Source organism: Vespa crabro, chromosome 7, assembly GCF_910589235.1.
Source record: "Vespa crabro chromosome 7, iyVesCrab1.2, whole genome shotgun sequence".
NCBI lineage: Eukaryota > Metazoa > Arthropoda > Insecta > Hymenoptera > Vespidae > Vespa > Vespa crabro.
Genome location: NC_060961.1, coordinates 4,629,289 through 4,655,247, shown reverse-complemented (window position 1 = coordinate 4,655,247; position 25,959 = coordinate 4,629,289). Strand labels below are relative to the sequence as shown.

Here is a 25,959-nt window from a genome sequence, read left to right as displayed (position 1 = left end):
CGATCATATATTTTATAAAGCTTTAATAACAATATCGAAGGAACGAAATTTGCCGAAGAATTGATTTGATTGGGAAAAAAACTCAGGAATGAAGCTCGATTGTGACTTATGATCGAGGTTACGTGCTCGATAGCTTTGTACAAGTTTGTGAGCATGGATTAAAACAAAGTACGATAGATTGTACTTCGGAATTTAACCATAAGCCTATTTAATACTAAGCCTACTAGCAATCGCAATACCGTGTCCTAAGTCTACAGAGAGAAAGTGATAGAGAGAGAGAGAGAGAGAGAGAGAGAGAGAGAGAGAGAGAGAGAGAGAGATTCAGAAATTTTCCTTCTTCCATGTGTGTTTCTTTGGCTATGAGACTAAAGTATGGTTGACTCTATGTAGAGAAATATTATTATTTGTTATACATTGTCGTTACTTCAAACCAGCTAAGGTTAACTTGGAAATTAATTTTCCATAAACGTATTACACTCGACTCCTATCGACATTGTTGTTGTTGCACTTTACTTAAGGCCATATATAGTAGTATGTATATTGTACATATATACGTAGATGCATATATACATTTACGAAGATTAAATCGAGGTCGTTTAATCGTCCATATCGACGTTGACAGCGCGTGAAATGCGAAGGAGGCATCGACTAACTAATTAAGCTTGCTTTTTTTTATTTTTTTTATCGATCGTTAGATACGCACGCAGCCTGTTGTTCGCGTAATGATCGAGCAATGAGAAGTAAACAGCTCACCTTCGATCGTTTTTCTGGAGGATGCTTTTCTTTTTTTATTCGCGCTTTTTTTCTTTTTTTTTTTTTTTCTTTTTTACATCGATGAGCGTACCTCTTCTCTCCATAAAATACATTCGAAACCATTAAAGCGCACCTTTTTTGTAGTAGTTCGGTCTACTATTCGTAATTGTGCTGGAAATAAAAGAGAGAGAGAGAGAGGGAGAGAGAGAAAAAAATGTTGATCGATGGAAAATAGGATTTTATCGGATGATGACGTTCGACCGTCCGAAACTTCTTGAAATTGGTTAAATATTACCTTCGATCAAGGAGAATCGTTTTTATCGAAGCTTCAAAGACGAGAACCGAAGGCAATCTCTCCTCTCGTTCGATATACCAGTTTTACCCACCCTCAATTGGGACGTCGAAAATAAAGCGATCGCTTGATTTTTTCACGAGCACTTTCACCGACTTTCTCCGACGTGAGGAGTTCGAAAAACTAACTTTTTATCGGCTCTCCTTTCCTTTCATCAACCTTGCACGCTCTCAAAATGTATTCGACTATTCGTTTGTCGGTCATTCAATCGTGAAATCCCTTACATTCAATTTTGAATGATTAATATCGATGAAAAGTGTCCGTAAGTGCAATGTAAATCTTTAGAAATATATCTACAATCAATCAAATTTGGCTGATATTGTCGAAATAAATTTACGAATTAAATTCCAAATATTTACTTACCGTTTCAGATTTCTTCCGTCTACTTTGGCAAACATTCATTTTAATATATACGTATGTAGATAGATACGACTCTCTTATTATACGACTCTTATACCGTAAAATTTTGATATTATACTTTACTATTGACCTATCATAATTTAACGAGAATTTTAATTACGATACGATTTTTCTTTTATTTGATGAATTCAAGAACGATAAGAGCGACTTCGACGCTAATTGCGAGTGCAACCCTTGTATCTCTATCTCGTGCGACGTGATAGAAAATTAATTAATGAATTTTCTTAATCCGACGTATGGATTATCGATTTGCATGGAACTATCGTTTCGTCCTCGTTTTTTATTTGATATTACATTACGAACGATCGTGTTGAAGCCTTTGCGCGAGTTAACAGCGTGCGCTTGAAACGCAAGTATTCGCGGCGTCCGCCAAGGCGTGCTTTTCTAAAGATAGATATCTAATCCTACGTTTTCGCCGCTTCTAAACTCGTTTCCGTCGTGTGTCCGGGACTACATTGATAAATAACAAAAATATCTCGATAGTTCGGCCCCTCTCCAAAAAACACGTTGACCTTGCACCCGACTCCTTCGAACTTCTCTCATATTCTATACATACGCGAAACTACACAGGTATATAATATCTAATAAAAATTAAAACGCAGGTATGAGAAACGAATATGAGTAAAATGGAACTGTGTCATGGCATTCGTTTTTTTTCGATTATAAAATCGTGCGATTTGATATATTTACAAGTTTTTTTTCTTTTTTTTTTTTTTTTTATATAACGCATTTACGATTTTTGTCATATAGATTTATTTTTTTCTCTTTTTTTTTTGTTTTCAATAATAATTTATAATATATATTTACAATAATAATTAATATTAATTTCACGTATCGCCGTATGACTTTTGATTCATATTTAAGTTTTAGTACATTTTTAAGTTTTATCGCATATATATATATTTGTTTTGTTTTTACATAAAATCAATCATTAATCCATAAGTATTCAAAAATTATTATTTGTTGAGTATAATTATATTTATTGATATTATAATTCTTATATTATATTATTTTTATTTAGATATGAATAAAAATTTGGATCATGGAGAATTAAACAAAATGGTTTAATATCTATAGAGGCCATCTTTTGAATTCTTAAATTTTCTTTGAATGTGTATACTTATGATATAATTGTAACTTTTTCATGTTTTAATTTTTATTTTTATCCCATAGTAAAGATAATTATGTAGTTCCAGTAAGTTCTTCGTGAAAGGCACGCGATCTCTAACATTACCGTTTCTCGATATGCCACGATGTGTCAACGTTTGAATATTTATTTTTGTAACACTAGAAATAAACTCGTTTTTCTATCACTTTAAAGATAGTGGTTATATTATTTTATTTTTTTCGACACAACCGATGTCGTATTGGATCGTAAAAATTGTTTCCTAGGTACATTATTTTCACTTTTTCGATTTTTTTATGAGACGAAGGGAATACTAAAAAAACTATTTTATCGCTGCTACGTTGATATATTTTTTTTTTCAGTTTGTAACGTATCTGATCGTAACACAGTATCCCTTACGTGTACGTCGTTTCCGAATTTCAAATTTCATTTATATTTAATGTAGTTTAATATGACGTATGCGTAATAGTTTAGATTCATGTTAAATTTTCTTTATAAAAGAGTATTATGATAATATAATTTTTACATTATTCCTACTTAAATATTTAATCATTTTAATCATCAACTTTTAATTATTTTTTTTTTTTTACATATTTACTTATACGTATAATAATTGATATAATATTTTGTTCATAAAAATTTCGAAAAATTAGTTAGTATAATATATTTATCAACAAATTTCTATAAGATATAAAAAAAAATTGCTGATATTGAAGAATTAATTTCAAACACATACACATACGCACATACACACACACACACACACACACACATTGTATGTATATATTAAAAATTCAGAACTTGTTCACTCTGATAAAAGTTATGTAATCCCACAATTAATAGTTCAGTAAAATTCTTTGCACGATCGATACAAGAAAGGAAAGAAAATGTAAAGTGGAGGGGTTAAATGGTCCCGCAAGTGCATAGAATCGTAGAGGGAACAGCGCATCGTCGATAAGCCAATTCATGATCGATCTCGTTCTCGTGGTTCTTCGATGCTTGATCGAATTATCTTGCCGTTTCTGCTGCACTTCCGGGATCCTCAGTACCCTCGACGCTACATCATTGCACGATCCTCGCGGGATTGCAGCCGGGATCGGGTTGCTACGCTCGTATTATTCGATTTGAACTGTGTATGCTCGCACGCGCGATGGAGATTACGCGAACAACATTGTGCTTCGTGAAAGAGATGAAAGATCTTTGAATTCGATCTCTCGTTAATGGAAAATGAAACAAGATATTTTCATTATTATTAAATCTTACGAAGATCAACATTTAATTGATTTATAGGGTATAAAAAAGAAAAAAAAAGACATTCTTTATTTAAACAGTATTAATCAATTAATTAATTAAATTTCAATCTTGGTAAAGTTAAAAGTAATTTTCAATTTTCTTTCTTTTTTTTTTGCAAATTGCTCCTATACATTTGTATTCGATATATTTATATTATTTTAAGTATCAAGCGTATAAGACAAATGTTAGATTTATATCAAGATTTATTATTTATTCGATTTATTTTATTTTTAAAATGTTTACGTTGAAATACAACATATAAAATAGTTATTCTTAATAATATATGTCTAAGTAGTGGATCAATTTGAAAAAGCAAAAAGAAAGGATTCATTTCATTTGTCAATTTTTTAAGATAGTCAAAACTAACGTTACCCATTGCTGAACACAAATACCAGTAACACAATTAACTCCATTTCCCACCTTTTCATTATTCAGTATATATATATATATATATATTCTAGTATGAATTCCTTCGTGCATTCGTTCGCTTGCTCGCTCGTTCGTTCGAAAGAAAAAGAGAGAGAGAGAGGGGGTAGAGAGCAAAGTGTTCGTAATGAGCTCTTTTCCCTTCCTCTGGCAATTAGCGCACACATTTCCCTTTTTAATAATGCAACGGCCTACATAGATGCACGGCATATTACGTGCAGCCTATAATTACGTGCAATCATGACTTTTGTAAAGTGTTCTTATTATTTTATTCGTATGTACTATGTGAACCTAAGATGATAACGATTTCTAATAAGATCAAATCATCGTCATCTTCTTTCTCAAAATTTTTTGACTATCCGTTTCTTTGTCAATCCTTTAAATGCATATATTTATAAAATTATTAATTAATATCTTTTAATATAATTCGATATGCATATGTGCAATAATTCAATTTTTTAATAACTCTCTCGTACAAAAAATTATAATAGTGTAATTTTTTTAATCATTTCTTTTAGTCTTTTTTCTTTTTTTTTTTTTTACATATTTATTTATACGTATAATAAATGATATAATATTTTGTACATAAAAATTTCGAAAAAGAAAATGAAACATCATCTATTAAGATATTTATTCTTTATAAAATTTATTTGCAATACATGAATCATCGACCAGAGACAATGAAAGTTCGAATAATCGTCGTACTATTAAAAATACGTAGTGATTATCATCAGTCGTCTTTAATGGACCATCAAAGTTGGAGAATTCATGCTGTATGTTCGTGAACTAGACAAATCGAAAAAAGTGAGTAAAAGGAAAAAAAAAGAAAAAAGAAAAAACAATCGGAAATCGTCGAGTATCAGACCAGTGGTCTGAACTTTCGCTCTCTCGTTTTTCAGAACAGTGCGATAACTCATTGGAGTGACTTCGACTACCATTTCTCACTTCTGATTTACTTTACCAAGAGACTTTACTTTCGTTGACTTCCGGAAGCGATTTCTACGGGAAAACGACCATCTGACGCTCTTTTTGTGTCGTCATAGTAATCTCGTCACGCTTTTGATGCATCTCATTTTAAGTTTAAGACGATCTATTCTTCTTTTACAGTATACCTATTACCATTTTATATGAAACGTTGATTAAATCTCCGTTTTAGTATTGGAAGGAAGAAAGTATCCAATCACGTTAATCGATTTCACTTTTAAGATAAATGAAACTACATATATATAGGTACATACGATTGCGTAAGAGAAATTTATTTTTAACTTTGTCCTTGGAAATAATTGAACGTCAAGAGATATAGGGCCATTGTCTATAATACTCTTGAGGCCCCCTTCTAATATAGCCTCGTGATATTTCCATGGTTCAGAAAATGCTGAGGCATCATGCTCCATTACATCCATCTCCAGGAGCATATTTTTTATATCGCATATCATGTCATTTACAGAACGTCTCTCAAATGGACTCGTTTACCTTCATCTTCCCACGAAGGCACCCCTCGAATTGCGTATAACTCACAAAAATTCACTCGAGAAGAGCCAATTCATACTTGTCGTCGTTCATTCATTTGGTATCTTTATATTTTATTTTCTATTTTTCCATCGAGGATATAACATTCATTTTCGTTTTTTTTTTCAATTAGTAATATTTACAAATTTTATTCAAATATTATAACGTCTAATTACAATGTTTCAGACAATTATCAGAGAGTACTATCAATTAATTACATATTAGTTTATATGTCGAATAAAGGGATGTCATAAAAAACTAAATACGATTCAAAATATGAACACAAGCGATGAAACAACTATCATTGACGATTCTAAAATGACTTCGTTAGTAGCACAATACTTAATGACGAACAACTTTCATTGATTGTTTGGAAATAATTAATTAGCGCCTAATATTATGTTTCCCGTTTATTAAAATTTAAAGCCTATATATTGTTATCGAATTATTTTATATAAATTCTATTAGTTAGCAGTGTGACACATCAATTGTAATATAAATTACATTAAAATATTGTATGTAAATTGGATATAGTTTCGCAAACGCGAAACATCCCTGATATCGGTCGATTTTATTGATCCATTGATTCAGCGCAATAGACGAACTCGATAAATCTCATTTATCGAATTTTGCCTTGCAGTAATTAAATTTTGCCGCGAATTTTTGAACAATGCGGCATATAAAAATAGCTTATATGTTCTTTTTTTTTTTTTCAGTTTTAAGATATAAATGTCGACATACAGTTTGACAAGTCTAATTATTTGTTTGTTTTTTTTTTTGTTAAGAATAATAATGTGATTTCTCCTTTGTCGAATAAATGCATTGTTGATTATTATGACGTAGATTGTCATTAAAGAGAAATTGAATATCATACATTTTTATATATGTTGAATAAACACGAATAATTCAATTAGAATAGATCATACTGTGAATTTCTCATTTATGGCATTACAAAGGGTTTGATATTTTAATTTTCCATTGTTTTGTTTTATGTTAATGATTAATTGAATATATACTTGGAAATAATTCGAAGTATTTAAAGGTAATACATTCTTTCTTACTTTTTGTCATTATTCATTTGATGAATATGAATGATCCAAAACGTTATTTAAAAATTTTAGCATATGACGTGAAGCAATATAGTTCAACGTCATACTCACCTTACGAAATGGTACTGCGTTGCCCCTCAACTTTGACTTTCGACGTCGTTTAATCGAATCGTTAAAGTGTCCAGCTCGTTGTTTAATTTAAACGCGTTTATTTTTACCATTTCATGGGTTTTCTTTCTCTCTCTATCTCTCTCTCTATTTCTCTTTTCCTTTTAGTACGCATAAATTTTTTTTTGTTTTACTTACACAGGCGAAAAACTCGAGTACGATAAATCCGGAAGGAAAATACCAGAAACAGTTTTTCGTTCAAGCATATATTTCAGAATCGTTTAAAATCTTCGTTTATTTTTTACACGACAATATTTTCTATCTTTTTTATTGATAATATTTTTTGACACGGATTTGTTATCTATCCGTTCAAAAATTATACATTTTCTCATTTGAAGATATTGAATTTTATCAATAATCAAATCTCCCTTTCTGGTTGTTATTACATGTTATTAAGAACAATGTCAAACAAAAATTGTTTAAAAATTGGAAAGAAAAAGTTATAAATATACGAATAATTTTATTATTCATTAGAAATAAAATGCGATTCCTTTCAGACTTACAATTGGAAATGAAACATTAAATTAATATTTAACATGAATAATTCTGATTCCAACTTGCAATTATTATACATACATACATATATATATATATATAATATATATATATATAATATATATATAATATATATATAATATATATATATATATGTATGTGTATTATCCATTGGAGTGCCACGGGGTCTTTAAAAAAATCTTGTCAAAAAATGACAAGCGACACGATAGCGCTTGTTTCAATTCATGTCGAAAAATGTCAAAACGGCGCGATAAAGGTTATTTCAATACATGTCGACAGAGCGCACCATCAATTGCGCAACACGGCCTTATACTCTGGCACTTTCCGAAATGAAATGTGAACAGTACTATCGTGCTACATGACATCCAAACGTTTAAATTAAACATCGATAAAAATACATAAGTCGTATATATGTGCTTAGATGATCGATCAGAATTGAAAATAAATATTTTAATGTGCTTAGTATTGATATTAGTCTAACAATAATATATATTTTTGACATTCGCCTTTCAATTATTTAATTATTACTTATCTTTGAATCTTGACCATTCTTTGTCCTTAAAACTTCGTGAAACATACATAAAAAAAGGAGACTTTGAATTGATCGCAAAGTAATTACGACATATTGTATTATATATATATTGCACCATTTATTCTTAGACAAAATAAACATACACATATGTATACAAATATATATATATATATATATATATATATATATATACATATATATATATAGCATTTGAGTTCTATCTTATCTATAGTATTTGAATCTTACTAAGGTTAGTTAATATTATGCAGTTTGTATTATTATTACAATAATCCGTTTTACGAAGAAAGAGATGGAAATTACCGCGAGAGGAACATCACATAACATAACACGGTTGTTTCGAGATAGTATTCTCTTTAAATAGCACCTGAGGGGAGACAGTGTAATAGTATACGAATTATTTCTTGTTTATCAGAGATACTATATTATGCTTGATGCTATTAAGAAACATTATAGTCACTGCAACTTTATACATATATATATCCGAACACAACGTGATATGAAATGATTATAATCGTTTCTTATTAATCATTTTTATTCAATGTGTTCGTCATTGATGTCAAATTTTAATGATTTTCTTTTTGTCCTTACAGGTACGGTGACATGGTTCCGAAAACGATCGCGGGAAAAATCGTCGGGGGTGTATGCTCCTTGAGCGGTGTCCTAGTGATCGCTTTACCGGTACCTGTTATCGTCAGTAATTTCAGCAGAATATATCATCAAAATCAACGTGCCGATAAAAGGAAGGCACAGAGGGTGAGTAGAATTTTTTAAATACTCTCTTTAATGTTTTATCACGATTAGACAATATTGTAAGGTCAGATAGTGATACAATATACGAACCAAGTCTTAACAATATCAATAGTATCGTTTTTAAGCATCAATAACAAATATTTATTACAGAAAAAATGCAATATTTATTTTTTTTTTTCTCAAATTTAAAACATATAATATAAAAATTGCAATGACAAATATTATTCATCCTTGTCATATTTATAACATTGTTAAAGAACTAAATTAAAAGTTAAAAATTAAAAGTCACAAAGGATAAATGTTGTTTTAAAACAAACTCGCATTTGATAACTCGTTAAGACTATAATTCAATCATATAATCGAATCTCGAGATGGAAACTGCTCGGACATTCTTTTACGTTTCATTGTTCGCTACTTGTTTAAATCCTATAAGATTATGTTTGTCAGCTTGTAAATGCGTGTACATGATCGTGCAGAACGTCCACTTGTCTCGGAGTTCAAGTACGTGAACCTTTGAACATATGTATGTAGGTTAATTCCGTCGAGTCTTTCCTAGGAACTGACAAGTACATGTGAAATAAGAGTCTGGGGAAAACAACGAGAGAAAAATATTCTATTATATTATTTAAGAGTTTATGCGAATTAGAATATAATGAATGCAATTCCTTTTAAATTTGTATTTTGATTTTGTATTGACTATAAAAAAGATTTATCTGATCTTTCGTTCTATATTTAGAAGGGAGTTTCTTAAATGGGGTTTTTTTTTACAATCATTTTGTAAAAATCTTGCAAAAATCGACTTTTGGATTTTTACATTTTCTTAAAGTATGTCGTCTTAAATGTAGGATAAAACATTAAGAACGTTTATCGAAGATGATATGAAAGTAATAAATGAAGATTGTATTAGTCATTCGCCCTTTTGTATCTTTTGCAATAGTATCATTTTTTGCATTTATATACGTACGTTCATAAATATTATACCATTTATTTATAAAAAAAAAAAAAAAAAAACTTGTATATGCGCTCTCATTCTTCTTTCAATAATTTATCTATATTGATATATATTGCTATCATCGTGTATCGTCGAATGTTAGATTGAAAAATATAAGCTGGTTTATTCAAAGTCATTTCACGTGAAGGGAACTCTAATTATCGAATAAATTTTTATTGTTGAGATATACTATTATATTAGTTCTGGTCACGATTGTATATTGTCTTTCGTAGCTTTTTGGCAATTATGAAGCTCTTTATTTTATGGGAAGTAAGTGCTTCGTGATGTGTAGTTTTCAATTCCGATCATTCGTAGCTAGTTTAATATTTTCATTCTCCTTACTTTTTTACGTTCGTTTTAAAATTGCCTTTGACCATCGATGGATTCGATGAAAGTTTCATTTTGACTCTTTCTCTCTCTCTCTCTCTCTCCCTCTTTCTCTCTGGCTTCGTCGTTCGATCAGGCGTGCTAATGTTTTCAAAGCTCCTACGATACTCCCACGATTTATTTCTTATACATTTACTTGAAAAAGCATAACTTTCCGAAAAGCTAAGAAAGCTTTCGTTTTGTAACAGTTTATAATTAGGTATATTTTCGCCCAAAGGAACACCGTCGTTGTTATAAAATAGCGGACAATAATGCCTGCATCGAAAGAAAACTTTTATTAAAAGAAAACAACACGCTCGTAAAACGCTTTGAAACTTTTGAGACTTGACTTCGAAATAAGCTTTTACTTGTACATATATATAGGGATATTTAAACATGTTTGCAATTCTTCGATAATTATTAACATAAAATATCGACGATCGAACGATCGACTTGAAAAGTAATAAAGATTCAGTTCGAGAAGAGAAATAGAACTTTCGCGAGTCTTCGTTTCAAGATTGTGCTTGAGAACTTAGAGAGTTATATTTAACATTTGCCTCGTTCGCTCGTTATCGTGCATTGTCGTGATCGCCTCTGAGTAATGCAATATCACCAACTCTAATGAATAGTACGAGGTTGCAATTTCTAACAGGCCACAAAGACTCCTCAGATTACAGGCGAGGTTTATCAATGAAACTCATGCTTCTCCGTAGCTCAAATCGGATCTTTTGAACGTTGTATGGTATTAAAAGCTTCGATCTGCTGCCAGATCGAGTTTTATCTTTTACGTGTTCGTTCATAATCGGCCTAATCCAATGTTCGATGATTCTCTAACTTTTTCATTTCAAGAGTAATTTATATTCATTAAAATCAAAAAGAGAACTATCAGAGTAATACTTATTTATCGTATTAGAAACTGAAATTGAAAGAAACGTTTTAAATATTAGGTTATAAGATTAAATTTCAATAATTTTTTATGCGAATGGTGATCGTCCATTGATCGAAGGAAAGATTAAATACATTTAACTTTACGTACAAGCAACGTATTATTTGACATCGTTTATCAAACTTCAATAGAGTCTTCATAATATTAAGTTAACGATTGACTTAAAGTTAACTCTTAAGATACGTATGAAGACAGATCATCTGATTCTTGCAAGTCCTTCCTTCTTAATTCATCTCTTCTTTCTCCTTTTCCTTTCCCCTTTCAGTTTTCTCTTGGATCATGGTATCACGCGTTCACATGAAATTCAACGACTGATCTTAGCGAAGATCACGCAGTTTGAGCTCCTTGGAGGAGTTTGCCTTGGCTCGATTCCAACGGCTACTCTCAGTTCATTACCACTATTTCATAGGAGACGAGAGGTTGAAGCAGCTGGACGGGATTCGGATAGGGATCTTTGGAAGGAAAGTGAGCCACACGGAGTAACGATAATCAGAAGTTCACAGAATTTCATAAGAAACTAACAGGAGTTGGAAGAAAAACGCAAGCTTTTCCTTTTATCCACCTCATTTCTGCTTGATCTTCTTTTATCTGTCCTTTCGTATTTCGCGTCAAGAGATTTCTCTCCCTCTTTCTATCTCTATATCCGTCTTGCTTTCTTTTCTTTCATTCTTACTCGTCTCTTTCTCATCTTTCTACCTCTTTTACACTCGGTGGATGTTTTCATGAGAAAGAAAGAAAGAGATAAATAGATAGATAGATAGATAGATAGATAGATAGATAGATAGATAGATAGATAGATAAGGTTTCTCTCAGAAACAAGGCTCGAGCTTTAAGTAATTTCTCTTGGCCAAGATCCAAGGGCCTGTTTTTATTTCGATGTTTTCTACAATTACGTACGCGAATTTTGGATGAAAAATGAACGATCTTATAGCAAGAAGGTTGGAGTAAGTGGAAAGGGCAATTAATATTCCTACAATTTAAATGAGGTCAAAAGTGAAAACTTGTATGTTTTTTCTTTTCGTCCCTTTCTTTTTTTCTTTTAGCCCAGTTCCACTGAATTTTTTCAAGCATTATACCGTACCGTTCAAATTTCATACGGAAATATTCTTCTACATCTCTTCGACGTTGAGATATCTATGGTCCAATTGTGGTGGTTATAGTACTTGAATCGAATTAAATTTTGAAAGAATCTTAATCTATTCTTCAATGAATTTGAAATTATTTTAATTTTTTATTAAGCGTCTCGTTCGTCTTTCACAGAAAGAAGACGTTCTAAGAACTTGGTGAATACACATTTTACTTTTCCTTTTTTATTAGACGCATAAAACGAACGAGAAAGCTTATTTCGCCGTTGCGTTTCGGGCAATGCAGCAGTATTCTAAAACCTACCTATCGAATCGTGAATTTTCTTTATTTCTTTCTTTAGTTCTTTTCAACAGTAAAATCTGCAATGCAGATATGGTTATCTACATATGCATGGACACGTTTGTCTCGATTTGTGGTTTCGCGAGCTCGACGGATTCTCTTTCGTCTCTCTGATTTCTGTTCTCACTGTAACTCCCTGTCTCTTCCCTTTTACGTTCCTTTTCTATTTTCTTCCCTTTTGCTCTAACCAAATTACCAGAAGAAAAGACATAACGAATTTCGAATTTATCGTTAAATCAGAGTAGTAAGAATAATTCTAGCGTAATAATAATCATTAGCGTAAACTCGTTGATAATGCTTCCGAAAGATAATATCTTGATGTATTGTCTTGTAAAATATTTAATAGTTAAAAAAAAATTTACTTTCAAGTAAAATTAAAAGGTGGAGAGATATTGTGAAGAAAATTTTTGAAAATTTTTACGAGAGAAATTTTCGTAAATTTCAAAAATTTCATTGTTAATCTTGTTAAATATGATCCCAATATCAATAATCAAGATATTCGTGAGAGATCATTTTAATTTTGAAGAAATAGAAATACTATGCGATAAAACGTGATGACTATATGGTTGGTTAACCAAAAGCAAATAATAAATTTTAATTGGAAGGAGCTGACATCGAATAGTAAATGAAGTGGAAAATGTAAGTAAGAAGATATTTTGTTCTCCGCTAACCAACCAATAAGAGGGTTTTGTGGTATAATAGTGTGGTGTTTGAAGGGTTAAGACAAAGATACAGACACACATATTCAATAGTAACGTTTTTGGATTTGAGAAGCTCTCACAGAAAGTCGGAAAGACTGGGTTACCACGACAAAAACTTTATGGCGAAAACGTTTACTTATATAAGCTCACCTCAAATATTTGTTTACCCTTAGAGCCGAGTTAGCTTGCGTAGTACCTGTAAAATCGATTCAAAAGGTCAAACCGACGGAACGGATATACGTGGGTACCGCGGATGAGAGAAAAAAAGAAAATAGAGGAATATATTCGTCGATGTCTTAATTCTATAGAGCAATACCAGAGTTACCACGCTAACGAAGGAAATTATTTTTTAATTAATTTCGCTACCGCGAATTCAACGATTTTACTGTAACGTGTTAGTAACAAGGTCGAGTTGTTCTCGAGCAGTTCACGCGTTCGAACAATTATGCGAATACTGATATTTCTAAAATAATTATCTTAAAATTTAACTGTTTGATCATCAATAATATTTATATAGATGTCCCTTCAAAAAAAAAAAAAAAAAAAAAAAAAAAAGGAGAAGAAAAATGTCGATTTGCTTTCAATCAAAATACATCGTAGTCTTGCTGGAAATAGTGATGTTATTAAACAAATCCACAGAAAATGATATACTGCTGTTTTTTTTTCTTTTTTTTTTAGTTCCTTAATTTAAAAGCAAAAATTTAATGAATTAGAACGCGTGATACATCGTATCAATATCAGCGGTCTTGCGGTTTGCTAATGATTTATGTTTTCTGTTGTCTCTCGGTTTCTCTAACATTTTCGTCGGCCCTTCTATTCCTACCCTCATGGCACGTTTATTCTTGGAACGAACCCCTCGGCACGGTTGGCCCTCTCTTTTCGCTTTCTCTTTTCTCCACCCTTTAGTCCAACCTTCCAACCCCATCTTTCTTTTTCTCCAACAAACTCTGGCTTTAAGGGTGGAAGGTAGAGTAGTCCCAGAGGCTTTCAGAAGCAAAAAAAAAAGAAAGAAGAAAAGAGAAAGAAAAATAACGAGAGAAAGCAGAGTCTCGTCGGTAAAGTTTCTCAGCCGCTTCTTAAACATTTCGTTTGTTTGTTTGTTGGTCGTGTTAGCCTCAAGGCATCGACTGTGCACGATGATAAGCACGGAAATCGTAGAGCGTGATGATTAACGTAAAAAGTCCATTGCATGGCCGAAGGGCTTCTAAAAGAGACTCACTTTCTTTCTTTCTCTATCTCTTTCTCTATCTCTTTCTCTCTCTCTCTATCTCTCTCTCTGTATCTATCTATCTATATCATTCTGCCTGTTTATTTCTATCTTTCTTTCTGTTTTAAATCTAAAGGTGACAAAGGACGGGACCTTTGAACAAGTTTACAACAAACTCATGAAAGAAATACATTCGCGTCTTTCGCATCTTTTGTATCTTTCGTGATTATTATTTTTAGCTGGTCCTTTATTTCGTCTTGTTAACTTTACATTTAATGTTAGTGATAAAAATTTTAACGAAGAAACAAAGTGTAAAGCGTAGAAAAAAACATAAACGAATGACTACACTTAAGACTATCACGAGATATATTACGAGTAGCATTTTAGTCTTATTAATTGTAGGTGTTAGTCACATATCTCTTTACATTTTTTAAATAAATCACCTTTAAAGTAACCTACAAAAGCGTTATTAAAGCTAGAAGTATACTGCCACGTATTGCTCGTCACATTTTTTTAGTCCTAGTAGGATTTTAACTGGATGAACATTTTACAGGCTTTTTACACGATAAACATTGTACAGCATTTGCCAGCTTATTTTGTTTACCGCATGCGACACGCGACAAGCTGCGTTTCGTTTGAAAGTGTCAGAGCGTGTTTCACGCCTGTGTAGTCAGTTGCATTAAAACACACAGTTCCTATTCTGGCGAAGAAAACGCAGCGTGCAATGTACGATATATAAAATGCCTTTGTAATTTTAACCTAAGTGTATATAAGATATAGAACATATTATTGGTCTTTGTTCACAATTTGTAATAAGCAAGTTTTTAATACAATTACAAGCTCATTTCTATCTCAGTTCTTTTTTATTTCTTTAAACATTTCTTTAGTCGAACGTATCTCATTTAAAAAATAGTCATGCCTATCGTATGCCGATTTTGGTATAAAATTGAAAACCATGGTAGTATTTTTACAATTTTTTTTTTTTTTTTGAATAAAAAAAAAATTTCTACATAAACTTCGGTAGTTTCTTCTTAGATTTTCTTACGTCACGAATTGTGCTTTACTATTATTCGTTTTCTCGTTTATTGCGCAAAGAAGTAATAGGCGATTTAAATCAACGATGCCACGCATTTCGAGGCACTTCGTTTTGCCGAGGATGATATATATACGGCCAGTTTCTTGGTAGTAAGTATTACGACGAGCAATCTTTATTAACTGAGGCCCTGCTATAAACTGTTTGAAAATGCAGACGGTTTAGTGCGTTAAGAATAGCATAACGGTGCTCTAGCGGTCTGTTGCTATAGTCGAAGTTATCGGTTGAGTTTTGTTAACAGGATACAAGATCGGGCCAATAAACTTCTATGCTCGGTTAATGACGTCAAAATGGGGCGTTCTGCTGATCATTCCATAACGAAGAAATACGATTCTCCCTGCATTCATTGTTATTACGATATCGAAAAGAAAACTTTTCGCTGTGAAAATTGTTAGTAATCGATCTCAACGATTGAATTAAATATAAAATTACGATCGAGTTCAGGAATAAATAACAATTTTATTTAAGTACTTGGTACGAATTGAAATCGTCGGTCTGGTTAGATGAAATTTCGTGATACAATGTTCTTAACAATCATTCGAAAAGCATTAAGAATATTACATATCTCTGTCACTTTTTGCGATATCAAGAGAATAAGGAGAATTTTCTGTGATAGTACTTAAAAAAAAAAAAAAAAAAGAGAGAGAAAAAGTAAAATATAAGTCAGAATTAAATTGTGAAATGTGTAGCAGCTGGTTTAGGTAAGAGGTCAAGAGAGAGCGACCGAGAGAGAGAAAAAGAGGGAGAGAGAGAGAGAGAATATCCATGATATTCGCGCGTCGATAAGTCAAATCGTGAAAAGAATGGAACGGGCAGAAAATTATTGGCGTTCGTCGGTTGACAGTTCGATACTAGCTGGCAATAAAAGCGTGATTTAGCGTCATCGAACGCCGTTAACGGGATTCGGTCGGAGATCGGCGACGTTCGACAGAACGACATTCGAAATTCGAAAAGCCTTCGAAACAGACCTCCAAACAAAATTCGTAACGCAAGGTAGAAAGGGTAACTGTTAATTCTCGTCGAGATAAAACCGAGCAGCGGTCGAGCTAGCTCCCGCGTTTTCATGATGTTACGTGAATTATTATGCAAGCGTATGTGAGAGACGACACGACGTTAATTAATCGCGACTAATTAGTACGTGCGCTCGCTGCACATCGACGAATCCGATTCGACTCTGGGGCTGAATCACGTAGCAACCGTTGAATATTCAAATACTGGGCCAAGTTCTCTCTCTCTCTTTCTCTCTCCCTTTCTCTATCTATCCTTTTTCTATCTCTCTAATGCATATATCGACAAACGTTGCATTCAGTGCAGCAGATGTATTATTTTGTACGCACCGTTACTCTTGCGACGATTGTTTCTTCTTTCCTTTTTACGATTACTGCGGTTTTTCTACGATACCGAGAGACGCGTAATAAAAGCTGAGAATATTGGCATAGGAAAGAACTATCATTCTTTTCTCTATCTCTTTCTCTCTCTCTCTCTCTCTCTCTCTTTCTCTATAGCTTCTTTCTCTATCTTGCCAGGAATAACCTCGCGAATCTTCTTGGCAATGTCGTTTACTCATGAACGATACGTATCTCAACGATCGAACCTTCGATAGGGTGTATATCCTTTGGGATTTCCATTGAACTATGTACAAAACGCGTTTAGAACTTTTTAAATGACTTTTCAAATCGATTAAATGACAATCGATAATGTCGGCTCGGTTCGATTTTAAAACTTAACTATGTAAGTTACATCACTGGCATCTTTATGAAATTGGACTACGAAGTTAGAGCTATGTTCCAAAACGTATTCATCACGACACAATATGGCATTTCAAACGACTGGACGAAGTTAAACTCTGAAACGTATCTACGGTCCACACTGGTTTTGCAGCTCAAACAAGACAGAATCGAATATTCAAATGGTAGTCACGTAACGAGTTATATGTTCCTAAGGGACAATGCAACAACAAGAACGATAGTAATTTTTAGTCTTTAGGCGTTCTAAATAAATACTTTTAATATAACATTTTTCTACATAACTCGAAGTAAAAAACGAAATCATATGGATTTCGTTTCAATTCATGATTTTCTTCGATTAAAAATCTATTTTGTCGAAGTTCTTTTATTCTTTCAAATAGTCATATAAATTTCAAATAGAGATATTTACAAAATAATTATTATATATAATTAATCTAATAATAATATATATATATATTATATAATAAATATAATAATTTAATATAACAATTATATAAATAGTTAATAGATAAATTTTTTTTATCATTATAATATTTATAACTAAAAATTTCTTTGAGATCATGAGAATATACAGGTCGCTAATTACATCGTTTCCATTATGTGGTATATGAAACCCGCGTAGAGTTTGCATTGTCGGTATATTTCTATGGAAAAAGAGTTCTCCCCGTTTTTTTTCTGTTCTGTTGTAAATGCAAATGTGTATATGTATGTATGTCGGCTCTCGTCGTCCATGACCTATGTTATATGCCGACATTCGCTTAATTAACTTAGTAGATAAGCAAGCCAGTGTGCGCGATCATTACAATCGTGTTTTTCGTTTCCTATAGCCTTGCGTCTTCCACGATTCTTCCTCGTTAGATAAATTGTCGTAGCCCACGCGACGATACGCGTCCTTGTACCTATCTATATACATATATGTATTTACGTATCATATATATATATATATATATATATATATATATATATATATACATATTTATACATATATATACATACATACATATATATATATATATATATATATATATATACAAATACGTATGTATAAACATATCTACGAATCGTGTTTTACAGCTGCGCGGGATTTGTGGTTCGACTTAGAAAACACGAATGATTGAGTACTTAAAAATACACAAGTCTATATCGATACAAAAAGTGACGGCAAGCCGGCTGTTGCATTCGATCTTCTTCATTCAAAGCTGCGATATCGGAAAGTGCGACGAGCAATCGAATGACGAAACGTTGCATTGTCGGGATATCGTGAAAAGGAAAAAGTATGTCAACTTGTCCATTGCTGATATTTCTCGGAAACCTTTTCGTAGATACGATTACTGATCTTTTTTTTCTTTTTTTATTCAAAATTTTTCGACGGAAAAAGTAGTCGAAATAACATTTATCTTAGACCGATTATTGTAGACGGTAATAGTTAGATTATGTGTTTAACAAAAGCTTGTTTAAATCCCTGTGTGAAAGGTATAGATAAGTAGGATTGTTCTCTCATAAAAAATAAATTTTTTTTCCATTTCTGTATTTCTCACCCTCTATTTTTTTTTCTTTCTTTTTTTTTTTTTTCGACGTACGCTATTAATTTCAAAATACATATACATATATACGAGACGAGTGCAATTTTGTCTTTGATTATCTTTTTTCTCGCGCAAAATCTACGTTCTTCTGTGACGTATCACCAGCTGCTCGTACGCGTAGTTCTGGATTTTTGCCAGGAAATGCCTGTTTTATGCGTCCACTGGAACTTCCGGGAGGGCACTATGAAATCTCGTCGATCAATCATTCGGTGCTAGACGAAATACATCCCTAGCTTTGTCATACGTTTTTTTTTTGTTCCATTTGCTTTTTCATTCTCTCTTTCTTTTAAAACTTGAAAAGCTAACTTGAGTTTCTAGTTGTACCTTTTGTATTCGAACAATTCGATCACTTCTATCGAGTACAGATTATTACGTCTATTGTTCGAATTTTTACGAAGAGAAACGTATTTGTTATTAAACGATCATCAACGACGCTGACGTTAACGTTGACGAAATGACGTGTATACCTGAATCTACATTCTTAACGATCTGTTTACCGTTACTTTTCGCCAATCGCAGCGTATATTTTGACAAGGAATCTACTCGATCGTACGAAAGAGGAAAAGAGATGCATCTGCGTCATGAAAAAGGATCCGTTTCGCGGATGTTTACATCGTCTCTCTTAGATCGACCACATACCGCTTTACGTTAAGACATGCAACAGACAAGACATAGGTACTGTTTAAAACATAATGCAAAAAGACGAAGTACCATATGAAATGATATATTTTTTAAAACAGCAATACAGTGATCTTAAACATTACGTTTACGTTAGTAACTTGTTTTAAGTTGGATACATCTCAATCGTTTGCTTATTCTTCATTTCACGTGTTCCAATTCATTCCCGTTACAATTAGTGTCTTATTTTATTAATAACTTTTTTGGTACTTTAAAAAAAAGAAAAAAAAGAAAAAAAAGAAAAAAATATGAAGATTTATGAATTTTTATCTTATTTGATTTTATAAATGTCGTTTATCGATATTCATGAGGATTTAATTATTATTTATAATACTGGTAATAAAAGTAAACATAAGTACAATAAGTACTCTTTCATATATTTATTTTAAAAAAAGAAAATAATTATTTAACGTTTTGCGGTTGTATGTCAAATCTGACTAAGCATTAAATTGATTTCTAAGGAGTTATATGTTGAGTTAATATAAATATATTATTGTATTACTTAAGTGATAAAATATCAAAATAATGAGAAACTACTCGATACTGATTCTGAGTACGGTCTGGTTGAAATAATTTAGATCGCAAACGGTCCAATTTTTACACCTACGAAGCGTGAAAATAATAAAAAGGAAAAATCTCGTACCATTTGTTAAAGCTTTGTATTTATACTATCAAATGACTTAGCTGACGTGGGCCTCATTTTCTCAAATTTGCGAATTGTCAAAGTAAGCTTATCGTTGATTGTGGCGTCGTTTATTTACGAGAGAAACACGTCTATGAGGATAGGAACGAGCAAGAGCTTTTGAGCTTTTATTGCCGGACACGGTCGGTCGCCAGGGCGCTTATCCGTACCACGCTGCAACGCTGACATTCGACGTTGTCGCACAAACGCGATTCCTCGCGCGTTCATTGAATGACGCTTTGTGTTTTCGTTGCAGTTGGGCAGCTTTATGCAACTCAACCGAGCGTAAGTTTACGCACAGAGTCTCAGTAATGATAGCAACGTGTCGTTATCTTGTGAAATATTGGCCAGGCTGTGAAATTTTATTACTTTGGCTTTCGTGGAACTTGTGTTTTTTGATGTTAACATTCTACGATGTTTTCGTGTCGATTTCTTTTTTTACAAGCTGAATCGAAATGGTCTCACTTGTAGTCGAGTACTTGAACATTATTTTCATTACGTTTGTATCGAATCTCGTTTATTAAAAACGTTCTTGGCAAACGTTAGATGTTTTACAATTCGTAGCTTTACGAAATTTGACATGGACACCTGCAAGTCAGACGATCTACTCGTCGAGACGACGTTTGCTAAGAGTTCATCGCAAAAACAGATGCCATTGCGTACAGCTGACGCACTATAAATACGACGCTTTACCTTTACGCAGATGGCGCTTGTTGGCAGAAGTGTAGCTTTATATCGTGCCGCAACCATAGTCCCTAAATTTATATTGCAATTTGTACGAGCTAACAAATTGACCGACTTACCGACTTTCAACTGTGATGTGGATTTAATATTACATACGTATTGCTAAATGTTTTGAAGTGGAATATGAAAAATTCAAATCGACTGGTCAAACCATCATTGATCCAATTTTTCTTTTTGTCTATATTTACGCCATAGAATTCTTTGTTATTATTATCGACGAACTATTTCAGTCCTTTTACTGTTACTTTGTTATTTTCCGTCCCGATAACCACGACTTTGCTTGTCGACCTGCTTGCGGGATGAATAGACCTTGACCGAAATACATCTTCGCCATTAATATTCTTATTTTCCTTATTTGTTGGTTTACGAAAGGACAATGATAAAAAAATAGTCATCTCAACTCATTCTTGCCTGTGTAGACACGTCGTGATATTAAGTCCTTGTTATATTATCATGGCAACTATTATATTGTTATCGTAAGAAAAGTTTTTTTTTTTTTTTAGCATTCTTCAAGTTGATCTTTTGTAATTAAATATCGAGTTTCATACTATTATTATTTGGAATTTTCCAATTGGTATAATTGAATCTGTCATGTTGTATCGTTATTCCTTACAGAATTTCGAAACCATAGAAATTCCAATGTTCTATGTTAACTTTTAATTATTATAATAGATATTATGATATACATATATTATAATAATTAAAAAGTAATATTAATATTACACGTTGAAAAAAATTATTATATAAGTTACTAATCACTTGCTCCAATCTGGCAAGTAGAGCATTTGCTTGGTTTATTTACATAACGCATATACCGACGTTAGAATTCTAAACACAGTCCTAATTAGCATGTGTTTGATTTCAATGTCAGTACAAATACTAACCGCTATTTGTACATCGCAAGTACATCGATGGTATGACGTTGTATTAACACCGACTTAATCGTTCTCTTGATATTGTATAATTCTTTGTAAGACATATTATTTCCAATATCTCATCTTAATGATAATATTAATCTTATCTATATCTTGTAATAAATATTATTCTCTATCGGATATAAATTGAGAAATTTTCATATAATTATGAGATTGTCTTTAAAATTTATTACAAAGATTCCAATGACATTTTTTTTCTCAATAAGTATATAAACATTTATGAAATCATTTTGAAAATAATTGAATGATGTAGATGAGAGTGAAAGAATAAATAGACACATAACGAAAGGGAGAACGAACGATAAGGGTAGATAGACCAGTTGGTTACGAAATTGCTCATCCTTTGTATATAATCATTCCGGAAATGGGAGTTGGCGACTGGGTTGGTTGAAAGTAGGGTACGTGCGCGCGACGCGCGATTCGGCTGCATTTAAAATGGTATTACACGAGCGTCACGTATTTGCGGCGCACAAGCTTTAATGGTACGGCATAGTAATTTCCCCTACCGAAAATCTTCGTTAAAAGCTTAATCGATCAAGCGAGGATGAGTGTTCTGGACAAGAGATATATAGAAGTGAAAGTGTCGGTGAATTTGTAAAAGAGGTTGGTTGATGGAGGGTAAAGGAGAATGGCGGTAGAAAAAAAGAAAACAGCAAATTCATCAACGGGACAGCGAACAATAAGTCATTGTTGGTGTAACGACTCCTTTTGCCGAGCTCGTGCGATTCTTGAATCGAGGGCCTGCGGTTGATGCATTTTGTGCAGTCCACTTTATGTGATCGCTAGCGCCAGCCCCACTCCTCCCTTCTCCTCTTTACCCCGTACTCTTCTCCCATTTTAACATGCGACACGATACGAAATGGACCTGCACGCGAAATCTAACGAGCCATTGTCCCGCGAGCTTTCGTGTCCTTTCCATGAGATATCTTCTTTCCTTTCTATTCGAGCACGATTAACAGCCTAACTGCTTCTATGATCTCATGGAAGTTTGTCACAAAGCTATTCGATCTATCTCTTCTATTCTTTTGCGTATGTCTTTTGATTATGTTCTTGAATATATTGTATATATACCTAAGTATATATATGTCGCTTTATGAATTTTCAGCATTGAGAAATTTTTACACAATTTTTATTACGGCATCAATCGACGAACGTTTCGAAATTATTACGAATTTCAATAGGAATAATTAATTGTCAGAAGTAAAAGATACGATTTCATTTATAGGAAATTACTTTATGAAATATAAATTGGAATAAATTCAAACATAAAAGTGGGAACTATCTGTATATTTTATATCTTTTTCCTTTTCTTAGTATGGTTTGTAAAATTTGTCTAACTGAAATAACAAAAGAAATATCACAAATATATACCTGAGCACGTATCATATTAATGTAATTTTTCTTAAATTTTGCGAGATGAAATTGTAAAAATGTAAGAAAAGGTAAGACAAAAATTTCAAATGGAAAAGATTTGTTTATACGTAGAGACATGTCACATTGAACGTCTACGTCGTATGTATGCGTTCAAAGTGACATGTGTACGTGTTTGTATCACACGAAATTTAGGAGACATGCGTGCGCCGTTTTCCTTACCTCGGCAATATCGATCGAAGGACTATTGAGTTCACGAGAAAATCTTTAGTCGATCTCCAGTTATCAAGTAGTATGGATTAAATCCAGAGCAGTATTAAATCCGAGAAAAGAATGTGAACACATTTGTGAACATATTGAAAGCTTAACTTTGCAGACTTTATTTAAAACTTTTCTTCGATTTCTTTTGTCACATCTCAAAGATTAAAAGTTTCTAATAAGAGTAAAATTGTAATGTTAAAAGTATGACGATAAAGTTTTCTATATCTTTATCTTTGTTAAATGAATATATTCGATTTATACAAGATGTAGTATACCTCTTAAATAGAAGAATCGATCAATAGTACATTTATTGTCTCAATAGTATTTTTTTTGTGTATTTGCGGAATTGAATAAATTTCAATGAGAAGATCAATAAATAAAAGCATTAGTTACAAGAAATAATAGTTGATTTGCATTTCGTATCTTTATAACAATGTATTTAAATATTGTATAGTTTTACTTTGTGTTAAACTCGTATGCTTTGATAATTATAAGAATTTATTAGAGACGAATCGAATAATTTCGATTGCCTCTAATAGAGATTTTAATTGTTTAGCTTTAAAATATAATAACTTTCGTTAATCAAAAGTTAATGTAATTATTTTAAATTAACGAAATAACGTAATTTTCAATCTCGTTGTCGGGAGCACATTTCTTTGTGATTTGCGTTTTCTTTTTTTGTATTTTTTTTTTTTTTTTTTTCTAAAATTTACTCTTCTTTATTAAGTTTAATTCGTAAGGATATATTAATTTCGTGTAGGAAAACGTGTCATATTTAGAATAGATGTGAAGTAAAGAGAAATTTCATGTAATAGTGGAAGATGCTTAGCACGTTGAGTATTTTCTATACATTAAAATATGTACGTAGACAAAATATAGGTTCAAAGTTAGTACGAAAATTCCATTTAGAATACTGAACATAACTACATATAAGTGTAATATACGGATAAGAGTAAGAGGTTAGAATGCTATTAGGTGTTCACTAATAGTTTTCCATCACTGAATATTATTAAACTATTCGATAAATTGTTATAGATTTTATATTATTGAGTAGTAATAATTGTCACGCAGTTAAAATATTCTCGCAAAAATGTTTGCGTAGTATGTAATTAAAATAAACAATTTAGTATTTATACAGTTACATAAAAGAAGTCCTCTAACTGATGACCTCTGGACGAGTAGTTTACTTGTATCCCAAATACGTAGGAATAAATATTTATCTTCTGGTTAAAAAGATCTACACGGATCTTGTTATTTATGTAGGTCACCATCTTTCATTCGTCTCATATTTATATAAAATACGAGGTCTACTCTTCACATACATTTTTAGAAGAAAGAAAGATTTATTCAGGATCAATCCTTCGCAGAGAGTGGAAAAGACAGAAAACGAAAAGCTTTCAATCAAACGAGAAAGAAAGGAAAGTTCTGTTTACGTCTTCGCAGAGAGATGTATCTTTTGAAAAAAAAAAAAAAAAATAAAAAAATAAAAAAAAAAAGAATTTAATTTTCTATAGATTTACAGAACGAGAGAAAGCGAATGAACTCGGTATATACAATAGAGTTCTGCTGTTCTTAGAGTCCTAAAATGAAATCAATTGAATCAAGTCATTCAACTCTCGCATAAAACAAATTGAATTATGTTACCGGGTACGAATAAAATTATAATTTATATGTTTTTCTTTCTTTCTTTTTTTTTTTCTTCTGCAACAAATAACTAACTTTTTTTTTGAAATATATTGAAAATATTAGGTAGACAAGTTTTATCTAGAAGCTTGTATAAGATGATTCATTGAAATTATCTTCTTGATAATTTTTATAAATGAAAAACAGAACAACTATTCGTATTAATTTTAAGTTTCAATGAACAAACAATCTTTTTGTATTATCAAAAATATGTACCAACATTTGTAATTTTAAATCTTACAAAATTCGTATATATTTCGGAACGGTATAGAAAAAATAGAAAATTGTCGATGCTCGAATGGGAATTTTAGGCTTTAAAATGTATGATCGTTCTAACGTACGTTAAATGGTAATCAATAAATCTCAAATATCTTTCGTCGATGATCCGATATATTGGAAGGATATAACACATTTAATGGAGATGGTAGTATAAAGAGTCTTTGTGAATTGACAGTGTAAAACGTGCCGATCGCTTTATATGCTCGAAAAAATCATACCCATACGTTTATACAAACACACACACACACACACACACATATATATGTAGGTATATTTGTATATATTTTTGCTTTAAGATTTCACGAAGGGTACTTGGTTCGTTTTTCGTAAATCATTTCTATATCTCGATCT

At 31.9% G+C, this 25,959-nt stretch overlaps 1 protein-coding gene across 6 annotated transcripts in view; it reads left to right on the top strand.

The window, feature by feature from the left end:
* LOC124425766 (potassium voltage-gated channel protein Shal) overlaps positions 1-25,959 on the top strand; it is a 96,386-nt gene that overhangs the window by 27,860 nt on the left and 42,567 nt on the right. For all 6 annotated transcript variants that reach the window (XM_046966601.1, XM_046966599.1, XM_046966598.1 and 3 more), the window contains exon 2: positions 8,756-8,918. In XM_046966601.1, the coding sequence (XP_046822557.1) occupies positions 8,756-8,918 (163 nt within the window). The remainder of the gene's footprint in view (positions 1-8,755; positions 8,919-25,959) is intronic.